This window comes from Labrus bergylta, chromosome 1 (assembly GCF_963930695.1).
Source record: "Labrus bergylta chromosome 1, fLabBer1.1, whole genome shotgun sequence".
NCBI classification, from domain to species: domain Eukaryota; kingdom Metazoa; phylum Chordata; class Actinopteri; order Labriformes; family Labridae; genus Labrus; species Labrus bergylta.
In genome coordinates this window covers 13,039,940-13,062,266 of record NC_089195.1, presented here as the reverse complement: position 1 = coordinate 13,062,266, position 22,327 = coordinate 13,039,940, and the positions used below count along the sequence as shown (strand labels likewise).

Genomic DNA, 22,327 nt, shown 5'->3' with positions numbered 1-22,327 from the left:
CCCGTACCTGCTGTTGTCCGGTAGGTTAAGGGCTCAGATGGATCTCAAGTTGCAATGTGTCCTAGAAAAAGCTTTACTGCCCTTTGAAATTGATTAAAAATAATCACCTTAGAATAGAAGTAAGCAGATTGAAACAAGACCAACTCCTCCTTTTAAATCTGGTTAAATTGATTTGAGTTATTTGGTTTTTAATTCAATTTCACTCTTGAACATTAGCAACATTTCATGTTTTTGATAAGAAGCTAGACTTTAGAAAGGAGAATTGACTATAAAAAGTAGAACATGCATAGAATGATGTCTGAGTCAGCTTTTCATTGAGTGATACCACAAGTCACACAAACTAATAGAAGCTTTTTTATTTTGTTTGTGTTTGTGTAGCTTATATCACCACTGGTTGAAAATCTGAGTATGCTCGTTCATCATATTAAATAAAGAAATTTGGAGGTTGTTTTTTTTTTTTTTTGCCAAAAATGTTTTAGTCTAAGGTTGCTCGTACTTAGATTTCCTATTGGACGATATGATAGGAAGTCTCCACCTTTTACCAATCGATCCACTGTATGAAAATCTGTTGTATCAACTTATTCTAAAATAATTATTCTATCAATGTAAAAATACGAATATTAAGGAGACCGGGATAATCTTACGTGCCCATTTCAAATATGGCTTTTGAGTATTGCTGTGTCCCTTCACCATCAGATTGTTTCTGTTGGATCAGAAAAGAAAAGAAAAATCAAATCAAATACAGTTATATTGCTCCACATATCTTTGTAAGATTAAGAATGAGAAGCTGTCTGACATGTTTTTTTGTGAAGATCAGTCTGTAAATATCTTACACGTTCAGAATGTAGTTATGTGATGTTGTTGTGTCTAATGTTTGTGGTGCTCATGCTTTAGCTACTGACATGAAGCAAGAGAAGCCAAAAAGATAAAGCGCCCTCTGCTGGTTAAATAAAGGGTATTGCAATATATTGATTTCTTATTAAATAACGATGTATTGTTATTTCACTTGTAGTGCATCAACTTGTGACTTCCCACATTGATGAATTCTCACTGTATTCAGTATGAACACAGGAACGGATTTGATGTGTGGACATTTTGTGCATCCAAGTGTGTGTGTGCGTGCATGAGTTTGTGTCCTCCTCCTCTCTGCTCCCTTCCTGCAGGCAGAATCTAATCCCCTGGATTGCTGTTTAATTTAGTGTATTGATCGTTGACAAAGAGGCGAGTGTGTGTCTGTCACTGTGCTCTGTCAATCAGCAGGAATGTAGGTGTTTGTTTTCTCCTGTGTTTGTGTCGTTGCAGAAGAGATGGCAGCTAATAAACAACTTTTGCATTTGCCGTGCATAAATTTGATGAATAAAAAATAGAACTGGTGATGATGTTTGACCAAAAAAGTTCAGTGCATCTGCATTCATTTGTGTGCATGATTGAGCTGTCAAGCGAGGTTTTGCAGACTTAAAAACAAACTCACTTGTTCAAGAAGTGGTTAAATGGGCTGCACCATTTTTTTCAAAGCACTTTTACTCCCATTCAGCCAGTCTCACTCTCACACATCTTCAGGATTTCCAGACCCGACATCTGGGACATGGAATCGCCCGTGCATCCATAACAAATGACTCTGTTGTGTATCATATGAACGGAATAAAGCACCGACAGAATTCATGAAGAAAGGTAACTTTAGTTTTATTTTCTACCTGAAGCTCTTCCTCCACTCTGTCACGCTGATGATGACGACATCATCATGCAATCACAACATCGCCTGCACTTTGTTGTAGAGATGTGTGCAATTACAAGTTGGTCTAACTGATCGTTAATATCATTATTGATTCAACCACACAATGCTCAAATGTTGAAACTGCATGCCAACAGCTGTGGCCGTAGCTTCTGTTAATGGCTGCCCACACTACCATAACGCTCTACTACCTAGGTGTTAACCAGCAGCACAGTGGACTGAAGGTATTTGCGCCCTCTACAGGCGTATCCTGGGATTACACCAACATATGTTTAACTCATGATCTGAAACTTTGCCCACATTTTGCACATCCTCACTTCATGATCATCGTGTTTGGTGGCTTGGTAAACAAAATGGAAAAAAAAAAACCATTTCTGTGCTTAACTCTGAAGTGTTTTCTGTCTTGTTATTATTATTTTTATTTTGTAGCAGACAAACAATGAAAACACAGCTTTTAAGAAAATCACCCGCTGGGTGTGAGTACGATCAGAGAGAGACGCACATAAAAAGACAAAGTTGGGAGTGAGTCGTGGAGATTGACTTTAGACACAGATGGAGAAGATGAGCGAGGCTGTCACACAGACGGAGATACAGAGAGTCATTGAATGCTATTAAAAGTTTGGAGCAGCAGACAGAGTGACACAATCCAGATCCAGAAATGAGACTTTAATGAAGACATTTGGCACTTGTCATTTTCATCCTTCCGCATCGAACTCTCCCATTTCTATTTATCTCTTGTTCAAATTCTAAAGCGACAGCAGAAGGTTTGGAAACACATTGGCAGTTGGAAAATTGAAATAATTGGTTCAGTATTGACTGACAGTAAACCATCGATAATAAAAACCTGACGTATTTTCATCCTGACATATACGCTGCTCAAACGCACAAACATACACATATTCAGGGGCGTGTCCAGTTGGCCAATCAAAAACATTTGATGTGTCGTCTTTCTGCTACTTTCAGTCACATACGGGGTTTCAGTGTTTTGTAAATCATATTCATCCTGTTGTTACTTCCACACATTTTTTTTGGGGGGGGGGAAATGGGTTTGTGCATGAACATTAAACATTTCTAAATGTTAATCAAGCAAATGCTTGTTATACATGTACAAACACAAATGGAGTTCTCAGAGTGGGAACAGGGTATTTACTTTAATTACCAACAAGCTAAATTAGGTCAGAGTTTAGAAAATCATATTGAAAAGTGCAAAAATTAAACCTCATCAGTTAATATTAATGGTCGAAGCCTGAGTGACGTCACCCATCTGTTCCTGCAGGGGGCGCTGGAGTCCCATCGATGGCGGTCTCCATGCTGGAAACGCTGTCTCAGCCTAACTTTCAGACAACCTAACGACAGGCTGAGAGCTGGAGCTGAGGCGGGTTTGAAGCCTCCTGACAAACCGTTACACCACACCCACCTGTCAATCAGGTCAGCTACATGCCTTATTGTGAATAACTCTTATCCTTTATCAAATCAAAACTGATGAGTCATCAAAACATTAACATAGTACAGTGTGTGCTCATGATGACAATAACTAATCAGACCTATTTGGTTTTTTGAACCAGGCTGTAAACATGTTAATGTCTTCTATAAAAACTGCTTTTTTGACTGTAGTGTGTATGTGACTTCCTGTGCTTCTGCAGCCAGCCTCTAGTGGACACTCGAGGAACTGCAGGATTTTGAAATTCTTGAGGTTGCTGCTTGCATCAGACATACACTCAGAGACACACACACACACACACACACACACACACACACATCCACAAAACACACACACACATACACACGCACACTAACAGCCTTTTCTTTCATCAGCCTTTGTGTTTGGTGAGGTAATAAGAATCTGTTGATGTGAAAAACACCCCGCAGAGACGCACATAAACACAGGCATACTAAAAGTGATCACACACATTGAAAACATGCTTTGCAGACACGAAGATCAAAAAGGTGTTTCTCTCCTGCTGAGCTGTGGTACAAAAGGGAACATGAATGTGAGCGCAGAGGGGGGGCCAGATGAAAAAAAAAAAAGGATCTGAACCGGTGAAAGAAACCTTGATTTCTTGCTCAATTAAAGAAAGATGATGCTCCCAGTTTGCTTTGTCTTCATTTTTCCCCTGGTGAGAAACAATCGTCTGCTTTCCTGTTCAATCTTTCCTTTAAGAGACTTATCAAAGAGAATATTTGATGTCTGTGTGAAATGTCTTTCATAACAGGTTTCTCTGCCACATTCATCATTAAAGGACATCTTATAGAAAATATAATCAAGTCGACGATGGAACATTTGTCTTTCATCGTTTGTATGAGGACGTTTTCTTCACAGAGGTGTTGACATGTCACAGGCCACTCAACCTCTGGCTGTCTCGGAAACACATACAACCGAGCTTGTTGATGTTTTTGAAGTATCTGTGATGCTATGACAGCATGCTAAACTTTGCACAAAGGGTGAAGGGTGCAGAAAAGGTACAAAATCTTTGCACAAGGTAGAAAGAGAGCAGAAAAGGAAAAAGGTACAAAAGCTGATGCGAGCGAGGGTCAGCGACAAAATCAGCTTGATTCTATTGTTTCCTTTGTTTCCACGTGCTCTCCATTCGGTCGAAGTAATAACAAATAAGAACAGGAGCAGGAGCGGGATAAGACTAGACAAGAGCCATTCTACCAGGATTGGGACAGGACGTGATTTTTTGGGGTTTTTTCTGGCCCAGGATCTGGATTGGACAGGAGAGGAAAACCACTTCCATGTCATCCTCCCTTTAAGAGTGGCAAACAGTGCGCCAGTAGTGTAGTGGTTAGGACGGGCGCCCCATATAAGGAGACTTTAGTCCTCCAAGCGGAAGACCTGGGTTTGAATCCGACCTGTGGCTCCTTCCCTGCATGTGTCATTCCTCTCTCTCTCTCCCAGATATCTGACCCACTGTCCTTTCTCTAAAAAAATACATAAAACCAAAATGAAACCTTGAAAAAAAAGAATAGTAAACATGTGTTTAAGCATTTTTAGAAGCTGATGGTTTTAATTGTTTTTGATGCTGCAGCACCGTCTGCATGCTCGCTTCCTGCTCCTCTGCTGTGAGCTGCCACATCAGTTGTTTCTTTACAATCACAACATGAAGACTTCCAACAAACTGCAGAAACTGAAGCACACTGCACATTTACAGGAGCATTTCCTCTTCAATGACATCAGTTGCTAACTGTCCTATTCACACTTTAAATCTGAGAGTGTGATGTGTTCCAGCAGGGTAGCAGCCCGTCTTGTTTTGGTCGGGGTTAGTTCACAAACATACAAGAAGTATTTTTATTCTGCCTCCATGTTTCTCTGAATAATACACATTTGGTTTGACAGGTGTGAACGGCTGCAAAACGTGTGTGGGCACCGGGAAGGCATGATTCACTAAAGACACGTCGATCAAAATATTCATCACATTTACATACTGAGCTTTATGCCACAGAGCTCGACAACAAACAAGTTAAAACGAAACAGGCACTTTAAGCAGACAATTTATCCTCACTGCGGATATGAATGGAGGGTTTTTTTTGGTTAGCCGTCAGCGACGTTGGACACAAGCCTGGGAAGCTGACACCGCAGCTCAGAGAAAGTTTCAGAGCCATCACGTCCCCTGCTGCTCAACTAATCTGGCAAAGAGAGGACAGCCTCGGAAAATGTGTTTGTCAGTGTTCACATGAAACTCAACATGTCAGCAGTTGGATCTGAAAAGACAGAATCTGATTTATTGTCGACTGAACCTCTTCATGATATTTAATTTTATCTTGGGCCTTTTGAGACAAAAGCCTTTTGTCTACAGGTTAGGGTTGTAGTCAAGACCACACGAACAGAGCCCAAGACATACCCGAGACCAGAGTGCTCCGAGACTGAGACCAAGGTAGGGCCAGACCGAGTCAAGACCAAGATATTTAGGGATCGAGACCAAGACAAGGCAGGGCGAGACCATGACCGAGATACGACCAAGGCAGGGCGAGACCATGACCGAGATACGACCAAGGCAGGGCGAGACCAAGACAGGGCGAGGCCCAGACAAGACCAAGACCATAAATATCACTGAAAAATCTTGTGTGCAGGGGGCGTGTCACTCACTTAGACCGTAACCCCGGGAAGGTTGTGGTCGTAACCGGGAGATAAAATTCAAACTTCTTTTCGAAAGAGGCGTTTTCCTTTTAATCACAGTAATGATGTGGCAACGAAGCCTATCAGTGGTTGGTCTTGAGCGGTCTTGATATAAGACCTAGAGTCCGCCCAGTCCAAGACCCAGACCGAGACCTTCAAAAAGTGGTCTCGAGACCGATCTTAAGACCAAGACTGATCTCCAGTACTACAACACTACTACAGAGTACAGGTCGCTGTTTGGATTAAATGCACTCATGTGAATAATATTCTTTTTCTTTAAAGATTTATTTTTGTGTTTTTAGTGCCTTTAATGGAGAGATAGGAAATCAGGGAGAGAGAGAGTGGGGAATAACATGCAACAGGTGGGATTTGAACCTGGGCCACCCACTTGGAAGACCATAGCCCCATACAAGGGGCGCATGCACTTACCACTGCGCCACCAGCGCCCCATGAATAACATTTGTTTTAAAACCCTGTTGTTTTAAAACCCCAAGTTCAAAAAAAGAGTCAAAATGTAATCAGAACCAGAATGTGCTGATTTGCATTTAAATTAAAATAACACAAAGATGACATAAGAGTGCGTTAACCATAACTTCATTGACGCAGAACTTGAACACATAAAGGAGACTGGATCCATGCACGTATAAGGTCCTGATTTAGGGAACACTTTGAGTGGCCTCTTTATATTGTTTATTGTTGAAACATTGCCAGAACAGAGGGGGAGAGAGAGAGAGAGGGAGAGAGAGAGAGAGAGAAAGAGAGAGAGGGGGGAGAGAGAGACAGAAAGAGAGAGAGAGAGAGAGAGAGAAAGAGAGAGAGGGGGGAGAAACAGAAAGAGAGAGAGACAGTAAGAGAGAGAGAGGGGGGGGGGGGGAGAGACAGAGAGAGAAAGAGAGAGAGAGACAGAGAGAGGGAGAAAGAGAGATGATGGTAAGGCAAAGCAATGGATGTGTGGACAAAGCTGCCCCTGATAAATAGGGCCATGCTGGATCTCTGGGTTTGTGTTGCCACCTCATGGTCAAAAGAGGTACTACAGCATGTCAGGGCAAATGCGTCACGGGCATTGGGGTTATTTGTGACTGGAAATGAGGGCAGAAATAATGTGCTCAGAACACCATCAGTAAGAGGTGAGCCTTCATTTTGAATCACTTGGAGAGAGAGTCAAACCTGCAGCAGAGACACAAAGATGAGAATCCATTCACACTGCCGATTCAAGGTTTTAGCAATGTTTATAACAGCAGAGCCAACTGCACGATGGCTTATATCACATGTGAAATCTTCCCTTTTGTTGTTTTTTTTAGGTTAGTTTCTAATCTGGATCGATGCACCACCTGAACAGCTGTTTTGTCCCCTCTTTGATTTCACTTGTCCTTCAGGTAGTTGAGCTGACAACCAGCTCAGCGAGGCTGTTTGATGTTTGCTGCGGCTGCTGAGTCTCAGGGATTAAAAACATTGAGATGATTAAGCATACCGTTTCATATAGTCCATATACAGCATATCCTCTGCAGGTAACAGTTAACCTGCTTCTGGTGCATCTCATGTTCCACTTTATACTTTGAATGTATAACATGCATTTTCATCTAGTAGTGCTTTCACACTTGCAGAAAACTCCTGAAAAACTCAGAATATTTTCAGGAGGAGCTGTATGTGTGAACGCAAACAGCCAGATTTTTTATTCGGACTTCACCCGGAGTTTCTCATCCAGCCTCATCGTATATTTTCTGACAGCAAGTCCAAGTGAGCTGATGTGAGAGGAGGAGAGTCTCCGGAGCAGTCCTCCCGAAATTATCAGGAGTGCAGATGTAAAAACAGCTTTTGATTTGAATTATGCTTTGATTCAATCAATGTCAAGTTTATCCGGATTAAAAGCACAGATGTGGAGTTAACTTCTGCTAGCTCCTCTGTACTTTCTGCTGCATGTTTTTTATTTTCTATGCCCTAAAAAAAGATTGAGATGTTACGACGTACGCTGGAAAAAAACGCTTCTCCTTGAGTTACTTTTTGAAACAGACAGAAGTTGGTTTGGGAAACTTTACGAGGAGACATCAATCAAACAGACACTGTTCTTGCACATTTGATCCACCACCCAATTAATTTCCATTATGTTAGCTTCACTTTGGACTCTCTCCATTCCTTCTGCTGCACTTTAAATATCCAAGAAAACTTTCCCTACAATCATGCAGAAATGTTCTCCGTCTGCCTTGTTACACTTAGGATGCAACACCGGCTTCATCCGCCACACATCAAAGGACATCCATCCACCGGTGCTTCCTATCTCTCCCTACAGTAGCTTCATGTTACTGAGCCAGAAAACTTCCCACTGAGGTTTAAACCCAACTGATGAGCTAATTTCTGCATCTGGAGGAGCTCCTTCCACCTGTAAATGTTTGTTAAACCAAAATATAAATCCAGCTTGCTTTTTTAAAGATAAGGCTAAAAGAGACACTCATGATAAATGGAGAGTCGGAGGTTTTTAGCTCACAGGTGGCACAGCTAAAGCCCCCGGCGGTTCATAAAATAGCATGCATGCACACACAAAAACAAACTGAATGGATAGACTTTCAAGGTGAGGCTACACTCCGAGGTTCACTGTGTCCTTTGAGTCCTTAATTATTGCATAAACCTGCGATTTGTTACAGTGAGGCAGCTCCAGACTCATTGTCCTTGTGCACGAAATGTTCTCAGAGCGACTTTGACTCTTAATACTGATGTATTCGTCCTTAAGTCCTCTGCTGATTCAATCTCTGCTGTGACAGTCCGCAAGGTAAAGTGTTGTCAAGGAGATAAAGTAGTCTTAAAGGAGCAATATGTAACTCTGACACCTAGTGTTTAAAATGGGTACTGCAGTCCAAATTCAAAACATTATAGAGAGCGCCCCCTCCTCTCTAGAGTCGATGCACACACATGTGGTGGACACTGAAGCTTCAGTGTTTAGCCAGCTCTGTATCGGTCTGTAAACCTTTCTGCGTTCTAACCAGCATCACCAACAAACACAAGCTAACTAGAAAGCTAAGTCTGAAAAGATTCCCTGTCAGCTGGAGGTCTGAGGCTATAGCCTGCTGATGTTTCTCTGGTTGATATCTGACATTGATAGGAGGAGGAAGACAGATAAGACAGGCATGACTGCTGTTGCCATGGTGCTATCAGACGCTGGCTGCCATTTTGCACAGGTGCAATAAGGGGGAGATAGTCTGCTCGGGGCTCACTGTGTGAGTGTGTGCAACATGTCTGCAAATCAAAACATGACAGAAATGTTAGTCGTCCAGTTGGGAAAAGAAGATCGCGCCTCATCCTCATGCCCCAACTGAACGCTCTACAGCAAATTACTAGAATGTATAATCAGTCTGGAAACTCAAAAATCCGGTCAGAATCAGAATCTGGTCAGCCAAAAAATGTGCAGTTCAAGTCCAGCTTATCGGAGTAATCAATGACACATTTTGACATTTTGTGATTGTTAATTTTTGTGACAAATCAATGTCATAACATCAACAAACATACAATGAACTGTAGGACGTCTCTTTGATCAGGAAAGCCACCCTGATCACAGAGGAGACCCCTGTCACCCCCTCCACCCGTCCTTCCAGTTACTACCTTTACGCAGACGCTATAAAGTCCCTCTTGCCGGGATAAACATCTACAAAAAATCCTTAATTGCCTCTGCAATAATCACCCTGAACAAAAAATAATACAGTCCCAATGATCAACGTTTATCTATATATCTATTCAATTTTTTTTTTTTTTCTGGTATGATTAGCCCGAGCTCTCGCTTCCTTTCTACCACCACTCCCACTCCCCCTCCACATCACCAACCACACCCCCTCCTTCCTGTACTTTGAAACCTCAACGTTAAGAGATGAGATCAAAGAGAAAATATTAAGAACTGAAATCGAGGCGATACTCTTTTTATATCCAGACAGAGGAGTCGAGATAAATGTGCCGGAGTAATCAAAGGACCTGTCTGACATGATTGACAGACGGGCTCCTGCCCTCACATTCACACACACACATTGACGGTTGACGAGTATGTGGCTGCAGCTGGTGTGCGATCGATGTCGGCCGTGTGTGTGTGATGAATATTTGCTGAAGCTTTCAAACTTTCTGTCGGTGTGATCTTGAAACATTTGTTCTGATAGTTTGAAATTCAAAGTCTCTTCATTTATATGATTCTTTTCACTTCATCTGCTCTTTCTCTGATGATAACCACGACTGTCAACCTGCATACACACACACACACACACGCACGCACACACGCACGCACGCACGCGCACGCGCACGCACACGCACACGCACACGCACACGCACACACACACGCGCACACAAACACACACACGCACACACACACACACTCACACACACGCATGCACGCGCACGCACACAGTCACACGCACACACACACAGTCACACACACACACACACTCACACATACTCACACACAGACACGCACACACACTCACACACGCACACACACACATGAACGCACACACACACATGAACGCACACACACACACAGACACGCACACACACTCACACACACACTCACACACACACATGCACACACACGCGCGCACACACACACACTCACACACACTCACATACACACACACACTCACACACACACATGCACACACACGCGCGCACACACACACACTCACACACACTCACACACTCACACACACTCACATACACACACACACACAGACACACACACACACACACAGACAGACACACACACACACACACACACACACAGACACACACACACACAGTCTCACACACACACACACACAGTCTCACACACACAGACACACACACACACAGTCTCACACACACACACACACACACACACACACACACACACACACACACACACACACACACACACATACACACACACACACTACACACACAGTTAGACACACACACACACACACACACAAATCTCCCTAACAGTCTGTACAGCAGTCTGTCCCACTTCACCACCTTTTGCATCTTGATGCTACAGTATATTAAAAAAGGTAATTAACGACCTCATCAATTATCGATCGTCCACAAAAGAACGTGCCAGAAATAATCCAGGCTCCAGTCTCGGAGCGGGATGCGTCTTTGGAGGGTCATCTTCATCGAGATAAATGATCCTGCTCCGACTATTCAGACACGTTGTCAAATCCAGGAAACGGGAACATTTTCTTACTTTGGCTCCAGGGCCGCATCCACCTCAAACCAACAAGTGTCACCTTGATGAAGTCAGCGCCACATGATGCACATTTAGCTTTTCAACACAGCTGCACCTCTTTATGTATTTTATGTAAACATGTAGATATGTGTCACGCCGGTAACAATATTTGTATTTGTCCAAAACTGCAGACAGTGCTGCGTATCAGGGCAGACTTTGTTATAGAGAGAGAGAGAGAGAGAGAGAGAGAGACAGAGAGAGAGAGGGAGGGAGGGAGAGAGAGAGAGAGAGAGAGCGAGAGAGAGGGAGAGAGAGAGGGAGGGAGGGAGAGAGAGAGAGAGAGCGAGAGAGAGGGAGAGAGAGAGAGAGCGAGAGAGAGGGAGAGAGAGAGAGAGCGAGGGAGAGAGAGAGAAACCTGATTCTGTGTCTTTCTTCCAGGTGGTTATCTGTGGATGAATAGTTGGGAAGAAAATATTGATTGATCCTGTGTGGGATTTATGGGCGAGTAAACTCCATGAAATATTCATCCATTGTGAATCGCTAGGTTTGCCAAAGTTAGACACAGACAGGCTCAGAAAGAGTGACATGGTGTGTAAAATAAAGTGACAAGCGATCAATGTAATCAGACGCTATGAGCCCTGTGGGTGAGCCTTCAGATTGTGTGTTTTTAAAGAGAGTGGAGACGAGGACGCACGGCCGAGTACGACTGATGTACAGGACAGACGGACAGGAGAGTGAAGAAGGGAAGAAAGAAACGGAGCGAGGGGTAGAATACAGATTAAAATGAGAAAGGGGGGTGATAAGGAGCAAAGAGATGAGAGAAGAAGAAGGGAGGTCGTCTGAAGAGAAAAGGAGTCAGGAGTAAAAGGTCAAAGAGGCAGGTGAAGGATGAAACGGAGAGGTTAAAGAGGACTGTGTGTGTGTGTGTGTGTGTGTGTGTGTGTGTGTGTGTGTGTGTGTGTGTGTGTGTGTGTGTGCGTGCGTGTGCACTCTAACAGAGTTTTACCGGCGCACTCTTCACAGCGCAGCAGTCAGCACTAATTGTCTAAAGTAGATGTACTGTTGGAGAGCGAGCGTGAGAGAGTGATTGGAAGTAGAGAGAGAACAGGGGGGAGGAAAAAACAATTAAGAGACGGAGATAGATTAAGTTCAAGAGTGTGTATGTGTGTGTGTGTGTGTGTGTGCGTGTGTGTGTGTGTGTGTGTGTGTGTGTGTGTGTGTGTGTATTGCTTCTAGTGGTGTCTTCCGAAGTCTAAAATGGCCTCATTAGGTTTAAGAAATAAGGGAACATCTCCATTATCTTACGGTTCAGGTTAGGCTTTTGGAGGGATTTTGTGACATGCCAAACAACATTTAATGAAACTGATTATTTTTGTGAAACCCAAGAAGAAAGAAAATGTTTTTTTCATTTATCATAAATGTTTCTGCGATTCATGAAAAGTTTTTGCGGTTGACGGTCTGGGCTGCCGTAGAAAAATACCAAAGCTTTATAAAAAAAAACTTCAGAGACTGCCCACTAGAGGCTGCTTGCCAGAAGCACAGGAAGTCACATACACACCCATTCTAAAAAACCTGTTTTTACAGCAGAGATTAACATGTTACAGCCTGGTTCAAAAAACCAAATAGGTCTGATTAGCTCATGTCTCAATCGACACACACTGTACGGGGGGGTGAATGTTTTGATGACTCATCAGTTTTGATTTGATGAAGGATAAGAGTTATTCACAATAAGGTGTGTAGCTGACCTGATTGACAGGTGGGCGCGGTGTAACGGTTTGTCAGGAGGCTTCAAACCCACCTCAGCTCCAGCTCTCAGCGTGTCGTTATTGACTGACCTTTTTTTTGTTGCTTTGATGGCTGCTCTAAAGTTTAAATATTTACCCTCCTCAACACTCAACCGCCAGTCTTCTTCTGACGCTCTCCCCTCCAACATGAATTTTAAAAACGCTGCTGACTAATAAAATCCTTGACAGGCCCCTTTGTTCTGCACAGCACATTTTACCCGCAGTTACATGAACTGTATCTAACCTCTGTGCTGTTTATAGCTTGTCTGGGTGCCTGTCTCTTTAAGAGAGTGTGCAAGCATTTAACAAGTACATTCAATATAGAAACAGGTGATTTTAAAGTCTACTTCTCTAAGTAACAACAGTACTTATGGGAGCTCGTGTGATTTATAGATGTGTCCAATTATTCTTTGTTTTACAGCTTTCCAAGCGATGAGAGTTTATAATAAACAGCAACACAGGAGTGTGTTCAGGCGGAAAGAGAGGATATTAAACAGATCAGAGTTTATGTTGAATGTGCCGCACGGAAAATCTAAATGAACAGCAACACATTAAAGAGAGGAATGACAATGAAGTCGTGGAGATGGCACTCCTGATGATAATGATGCTGTGTTCATGTCTTTTATTTATTCTGCAAACGCTCGTCTGCTATATCACATCTACTCGAGGATTCTGGAGCCTTATGGAAGCGTGCATATAGAATCAAATTAAGTATTCTCGGGGTGTGAATATGAAAATAATGATGCTAAATTTAGTGTTGTTTATCTACATTGTGTTTTTTCTTTCCACTCCCACCACTGTGACCACTGATCTCTGCGCATTGTGGGCTGCATTTGAAAATGCTGTGAAGTATTTGGCCAGCTTAGACAAAGATGAAAAGGCAGTCATGGATGGTGAACTTGTTTTCAATCAGGTTATCCATGTTTTGATTTATACAACCTTTGCCGGCTGCCAGGAATCCTAATGATCACGTAGATTTATAGCGCGAAGGAGCAAAACCAGCACATTAAGCAGAAAACAGTGATTCACTTCGGCTTCCGTAGGGAGCTTTCCCCCCCCCAGCAGCACATTATGATTCGCCCACATCTGAATTCCCATGTTGTTTCTGCGTCTGACAAATGAGGAGAAAATTATAATTATTTTTGCTAAACAAGTGCACAAGAGAAAAGCAGGAGAGAAGGAGTGTATTCTCGCTGCGGGAAACAAGAGCGCTTTGGATTTTGGCTCCATCTGAAGTCTCAAGCTCGATTAGTAAGAGCAGAACTTTTGAGCTGCATGTGAGAATCAGTGTAGACTAACGGTATTACCCAGATTTCCTAATGAAGTCGCTGGGAGCCGATGTGCGAATGCAGCAGGAAAAATCCCCATGAGCAGGCGACGAGTCGGCAACCTCCAGTTTTATAAACACAGCTGATGCAGAAGTGCAAAATCCTGCAGTTCCTCAAGTGTCCACTAGAGGCTGCCTGCCAGAAGTGCAGAAAGTCACATACACACCCATTCTAAAAAGCCTGTTTTTACAGCAGAGATTAACATGTTTACAGCCTGGTTCAAAAAACCAAATAGGTCTGATTAGCTCATGTCTCGATCGACACACACTGTACGGGGGGTGAATGTTTTGATGACTCATCAGTTTTGATTTGATGAAGGATAAAAGTTATTCACAATAAGGCGTGTAGCTGACCTGATCGACAGGCGGGCGAGATGCATCAGTGCATCGTTAATAACAATGTGGTCTCATTCACGGCCTCTGAATATCTGCACCACTTCTTCTTCTCTAACCAACAGAAAGGTTTTCAGGCAACATGTCATAACACCTCAAAAAACAGAACGGCTTGATTTGTTTTAATGTCAATGGGCATTTTGAAACTACCACCAATCTGACCTTCTGATGACCTGCTAGCTTGTATGCATGTTAGTTTCTCCTTTTTATGCTATATTGCACAATGCATGAACCTTCAGGTTTTGTAAAACAATGCAGCGGGAATGTTGCGGAGATGCTCGATTGAGGAGCCCTTGATATTTCTGCGGAGAGGAGATAGAAGAGGCGAGACAGGCCGAGAAAAAACGTTCAGAATGTTCTCTCAGGTCCCAGATGCAAACTCTCTCTCTCTCTCTCTCTCTCTCTGATCGACTTTACATCCAGGTCCAGATCCAGGTCCTGAACACCTGACTCAGGTTACATTTCTCTGCAGAAGCTTGAAGGTAGCTTCAGACATTCTGAATGTCAGCCAGGCTGACCGACATCATACACACAGCCATCCCACTCACCATGACATGCCTTTTTTCATCAAGTGGATACACACTTTCATCATCCAGATCAACACACACACACAAATGCACACAAACACAGTCATGCTCAGACACACACATCAAACTGAGGAAATGGAAAAGTTTAATGGATAGAAAAATGTGCATCATCAGAATGGAGAAGATATCCATACTTTGTCCAAACTGGTATCAAAGCTCACATATTCTCCTCCTCCTAAACCAGTTTAAATAAGTCTCAGAGCTCCCCAAATCATGTGTGAAGTTTCTTGTTCTAAATCCCCCTCACTCTCAGACCTCTCCATTAGTGCATGTCCATAGGATTCTGTTTGTGCATGTGTGTGTATTTTGGCCTATGTTTGTGTAGCATGTTTACTAGACAGAGTGTAAAAAACAAATTTCCCCTTGCAAGATCAATAAAGTGTAACTTTAATTTATTTTATTTTACATGGAGAAGAGGATTTTGCATCTTTAACATGCACACACACACATAGAAACAAAACTGCAGAGATTAACAAAGTAGCAGTTTAAGATTAGAATAGTGGAGACGTAGAGGTTAAAGGTTAAAAGCAGGGGAGAGGTGAAGAGGAAAAAGTAACTCAATTAAGAGCAGCATGTTAAGAAAGGTTTCAGTGACTAATGGGCAACACATTCACACAAACATACACACACATACACACACACACTCAGGGGCAAATGCAGCCATAAGCCTACTCTGTATCTTTCCTTCACTTTCCTCTCCTCCTCACCTTACTTATAATAAAATCTAAAAAGCATTACTCTCCCGTTTTCCTCCTGTTCCCCCGCCTTTCTTCGGCTGCTCTACACTTTAAATCGTCTCTTACACACCTTACTTGATTTTGTTGGACTGCAGCGGTTTGCACCAGCCATCCCAGCAGGCACTGACTGATAATTGGTTGGAAGTTTTAAAAGGTCATCATCGCTACAGGAATTTTAAAAAAAAATCGGAAAGAGGATTTCAGTACATTAAATGTCTTCTTCACAGTTTGCCGCTGATGACAGTGCAGCCATGAATTCAGAACTTCATTATTTAAATTGGCTGATTCTGCAGAAACAGGACGTTTCATTTGTCACTTTGCAGCGTCACTTTGTAATTCAGACTAATCAGACGAGTGTACTTTTAAATGAAAGTGGAATTTATCACTGCGACGGATGCTCACTGAATCTCACTGTAATGCAGCATCACTGAACTGAAAAATAATGTAGTATGTATACGAGTGCATCTGACAACAAATACTCCCTGTATTCTCAAGAATCAGTTCACATGCGGTTCAAGAAATGTTTGCTGCATGCCGCTGTTCGCCTCTGTCTGTCCACCAAGAGCTGTCTCATGGTGTAACAATCAATCCCCCTGCACACACTGCACTGTGGCCTGCAGTATCTATATTTATCCACAAGTCCTGTGGATCACAGCCAGGGCCGGACTGCCTTGTTTGTAGGCCGGAGATTGGAAAAGCCGGCTTGTGATTGGAAGGTCACAAGTTCGAATCACAGCACAGGCTGGGAGGGAGTGGGGTAGTGGAAGTAAAACAAAAAGGAAGAGCTGCTGGCAGTGGATTATAGCTCTTTAGTAGCATCTAGTGGTGGCTGTGAGGTACTGCATCATCCTCCATCTCTCTCTCTCTCTCTCTCTCTCTTTAGGCAAATGAAAGAGCATGGAGCATGAAGGTGTAACATTTTCTTTTTTTCTCTTTTCTGCTTGATGTGTTTGTTGGTAATTTCTTGAAGGTCTTGTAATGTTCTAGGCTCTTTAACTTTTACAGATAGACTTGTTTATCAAATTTAACGATTGGAATCTGCGCACTTTATGTACTTTGGCATCTTTAGTCCATGTAATATGCATTTGCACTTTTTAGGTTGTATGTATTATCTGTGCTTTATTTAGTATATGTGACTCTCCCTACGACCAAATTTACCTACAGGTTAAGGCCTGTGTTGAGTATAATTTAACCGAAAAACAAAGATCCCTCTGTGCACAGTTAGGTTAAGGAACGTTACATTTAGCCTTAAAGAGTGGCAGGTTTAAGGCACAGTTTGTTTGTTGTGTGGCTGAGACATTTCCTCTTTATTGTCCAATAAATGACGACATAAGGGATGTACTGTCTTCCATTATCATTGATTTCTTCTGGTTGGGTGATTATGAAACACTTGAGTTTTGCTTTAGAAGAGGAACCTTTTTATGTAGGAGATTTGATCTGCAAAGCATTCTGGGAGAAACGACAGAGAACACTATTTAAGACCGAGCTGTGAGAGGAGTTTGCAGGTTTGTAATGTTATGAAATGTTAAACCACTGCAGCAAGATTTCTGGTGTCTTAGAAATGCATGAGGGTCAGGCACTACCACCTCAACCATCACAACAATAGCCACCACAACCATATCAATCCACCAAGACCACCACAACAACAACAACAACAACAACAACCACCACAACCACAACAACAAAAACCACCAAGGCCACCACAACAACAACCACCACAACCACAAAAACCACCAAGACCACCACAACAACAATAACCACCACAACCACAAAAACCACCAAGACCACCACAACCACCATCCCAACCACTACCACAACCACCACAACTACAACCACCACCACAACCACAAAAACCACTAAGACCACCACAACAACAACCACAAAAACCACCAAGGCCACCACAACAACAACCACCACAACCACAAAAACCACCAAGACCACCACAACAACAATAACCATCACAACCACAAAAACCACCAAGACCACCACAAAAACCACCAAGACCACCACAACAACAACCACAAAAACCACCAAGGCCACCACAAAAACAACCACAAAAACCACCAAGGCCACCACAACTACAACCACCACAAAAACCACCAAGACCACCACAACAACAACCACAAAAACCACCAAGACCAACACAACAACAAAAACCACCAAGGCCACCACAACAACAACCACAAAAACCACCAAGACCACCACAACATCAACCACAAAAACCACCAAGGCCACCACAACAACCACAAAAACCACCAAGGCCACCACAACAACCACAAAAACCACCAAGGCCACCACAACTACAACCACCACAACCACAAAAACCACCAAGACCACCACAACAACAATAACAACAACCAACACAACTACAAAAACCACCAAGGCCACCACAATAACAACCACAAAAACCACCAAGACCACCACAACAACAATAACAACAACCACCACAACTACAAAAACCACCAAGGCCACCACAATAATAACCACAAAAACCACCAAGACCACCACAACAACAATAACAACAACCACCACAACTACAAAAACCACCAAGGCCACCACAATAATAACCACAAAAACCACCAAGACCACCACAATAACAACCACAAAAACCACCAAGGCCACCACAACAACAACCACAAAAACCACCAAGGCCACCACAACAACAACCACAAAAACCACCAAGGCCACCACAACAACAACCACAAAAACCACCAAGGCCACCACAACAACAACAACCACCACAACCACAAAACCCACCATGGCCACCAGAACAACAACCACAAAAACCACCAAGGCCACCACAAAAACAACCACAAAAAACACCAAGACCACCACAACAACAACAACCACAAAAAACACCAAGACCACCACAACCACAACCAAAACCAGGCAGAATGCATTGGCTGTAATACTGTCCAGGAACCATAGGCTACCTATGGACAGTCACTCAGAAGCTGCCTTTCCACATCAGGAACTCTTCCATGGTTGTTTTGAATTTACAAGATAATCAGTGTGTTTTTAAACTCTAAAGAGTTTCTCAAAGCAGAAGTTCTTCAACTAAGCTCAAACGTCATCGCGTCTTTAAACCTTCATATTGATTAAGTGACGGCTTGATACTGGTGTCCCAGTTTGTGAATTCACATTGGGTTTCGGCACAGCGGGAGCTCGACATACACACACAGTCAGACATGACCCGCTGGGTCAGCTGATCCTGTCTCGCCTCTGTAACGCCTCCATTACTACCTCTGAAGACGGTACAGAGGGGGGGATCACTTCGCCCCCCTACTACGCTTTGTGACATTCAGATTGAATGTGAAACATCACAGGAGCGTCTGAACAGGGCTAGAGACAATGATTTAGCTTTTCTTTTAACCTCTATGAACAGAAATCTGCATGAAAGCACAGCTAGCGTCTCTCCCTACCGACTCCATTCTTGTTTCTAAAGTTGGATGTCGAGATGTAAACAGTGAGGAGCACAAGGCGCGGAAAGTCAGGGCCCAGATCTCCTTTATCGCCCATCTCAAGAACGCTGGCTTCAACAGAAGCCCTGAGTAGTAATTGGTCGAAGCAGCCCGAGGCTTGATCGTCATCAGATGATAGATGATGGGTTTGGTGATTGGTTGATAATGATGAAAATAATAAGTCTACTGAATGACTTTAGAAAACGATATTAAAATAGCTCGGAGAGACTTAGTTATCGGTATGAAAATGATGTCTAGCTGTGAGTATGAAACACCCAGCGGCTCTCCATCGCTGAGAGCAGCCTATAATTTCTTTCACATCATTTTAGTTCTGATTCTGAAGTTGTGATTGAATCGCTCTCTCATCTTGAGGAGCAATTACATTTTTAATGTGAAACTAAATGGAGTTGAAATTGTTCCCGGTATTGAAAAAAGGAGCCGCCTGTCACTTTGATGGAAGAATAAAGTCTCAACTTTTCCTCCTCTCTTTTTTCACGTCGCCTCCACCTGTCTTTAGAGATCCGTCTCATCTCCACGCTGCTGTTTATTCCACGCCATGCTTTGTCAGCTTTGAAATGGATGCATTCACTTACCCACGCCTGACTGATGAATCGCGTCATTTCTGTGTTTGTGCTGTCGCTTAAAGTTTCCTTTTACTTTCCAAATCATCCAAAATTCTCATCATCAATAACGGTTGATTCTGTGTCATCACTCCACTTTGTGATATCTTTTTCAAACATCTGCCACGCTCACAATTCATACCAGCACCACCTACAGTGACGGATGATGATATAGTGATGAGATAAATGATCATATCCTGCCTGAGGAGACCGAACCAGAGACACAGACAGAGAGGAGAACAAAAACAATATTAGACAAAGGGAAAAAGAAGGGTATAAAAAAAATGGCAGACAAGAAGAAACAAAAAAAAAAAGAAATATGTGCAGATCCTTAAAGGAGCAGTATGTAACTCTGACCCCTAGTGTTTAAAACGGGTACTGCAGTCCAAATTCTTGACACTGTAGAGAGCTGTCTCCCCCCCCCCCCTCCCTCCTCTCTAGAGTCCATGTGTCCACCACAAGCTTCAGTGTTTAGCAAGTTCTGCATCGGTCTGTAAACCTTTCTGTGTTCTAACCTCTCTCCATTTTTCAAAATCATCTCCAATATTGATCCTAGTTTGAGCACACATGCGGAGGCTTTTTAGGTCGGGTACAATCACTTCTATCTGAACCAGTTCTCTTGCCCGCCTCCATCGCTGCAACACCTGTTGGTTTGACCTGATAACTGCTCTCATATCTGGCAAACCGAGGGACGTCCAAAACGGCCGTGTGGGGGTGCCTTAAAACCGCCTACCTTCTCTGGTCCAAACAAATCCAGAGCATTCAGGACCAGAATCTAAAGTTAGAAAGAGGACATACTGGCTGCTGCATTGTTATCAGAGAAACCAGCAATTCAACATAGCATGTTGCAGCCGCTGTGGGTTCATCCCCCGCTCTCTCATCCCAACATTTCCTGTCTCTCTTCAGATGTCCTATCAAAGGCCAAGGCCAAAAAATATCTTTCAAGTAAAAAAAGATGTAATTTAACGCTAAATGTTTGTAACACAGGAAAAAAACCTGGAAGTTTGCCATAATTGCCTTGGGCATATATCATGATCAGAAAATTCCTGATGGGTTACTATAGAGAGTATTAATAGAAAACATGTATGTGCATAATCTGCATCTATACACACACTGCTGGACTTCATGCCTTTGATGGATGCAGTCTTTGTTGTTTTCTGCTCCTTCTTGCTTTCTGGATTTCCATTAGCTAATCCGATGATAAATTACTGCAATTATTTTTGTATTAAAACGGACTTAAATCCTTGAGTTCATATCTAATACGCTGAAAGAAGAGAGCGAGCAAGAGTTAAAGGATTAGTAAGTGAGAGAGAGAGAGAGAGAGAGAGAGAGTTACTCAGAAATTAAAGCGAGCCAGAGTTGTAATACCCTTGTGAGACCTCTGTATTTACTGCACTGTTAAGCAGCATCCATTTATCTTCTGAAAAACCTGCACGCACTCACACACACACACACACACTCACACACACACACACACACACACACACACACACACACACACACACACACACACACACACACACACACACACACACACACACACACACAAATATACATACAGCCCAGCGAGGGCCTTCTCCCTCAACAGCTCCTCTAATTAGCTCTGTTTAAATGAATGGGTTAAGCAGAGTTCCCTCTACAATATGTGCTGGTACTACAAATGTAGCTCGTTTGATTGTGTATTGCCATACACACACACACACACACACACACACACACACACACACACGCACACACACACACACACACACACACACACAGACACATACACACTCACACCCACACACACACACACACACACACACACACACACACACACACACACACACACTTTCACAGAACCATATATATTAAGATGGCAAATTCAGAAGAAGAATCCAAGGTTACTTCATCCAGATTTCCAGGAGGTGGTGGAAGAAAATCCAAATGAGAAGCAGCTCCAGTGTTTCTCTGATGCTAAGAAACTATCAGGGCTTTCACATTTGCAGAAAACTTCTAAAAAACTCCTGGAATTTGCAGGAGGAGCTGCAGGTGTGAATGCAACCAAATTATTGTTTTAATCAGACATCACCCGGAGTTTCTCCTGCAGCCTCCTGGTATTTATTCTGCAGAAAGTCAGAGTGAGCTGATGTGAGAACGCAGCAGGATATAATCAAGAGAATTCACCTGGAGCGAGTGGGAGGGGGTGGTGATGTTTATTCCCTGTGATCGCTGCACGACTATAGACTGTCTGCACACCACCTCTACCATCTTCTGTTCAACTACACGTAGCATTGATATGAAGACAAATATTCACATTATAGCGTCACATAGAGGACTCTGTTGCTTCGTCCACTACTTCCGCTGTATTTTGTTACATTACGTCTTACCTGAAAAGACCCTGTCCCCCCTCCTGT

General features: G+C 42.9%; 1 protein-coding gene across 1 annotated transcript in view; it reads left to right on the top strand.

Annotated features, from left to right (window-relative positions):
• Nucleotides 1-18,857, top strand: part of LOC136179405 (integumentary mucin C.1-like) — a 47,274-nt gene extending 28,417 nt beyond the window's left edge. Inside the window, exon 2 of the mRNA XM_065956042.1 lies at nt 17,457-18,857. Within this exon, the coding sequence (XP_065812114.1) occupies nt 17,457-18,857 (1,401 nt within the window). The remainder of the gene's footprint in view (nt 1-17,456) is intronic.
• Nucleotides 18,858-22,327: the final 3,470 nt, after the last annotated feature.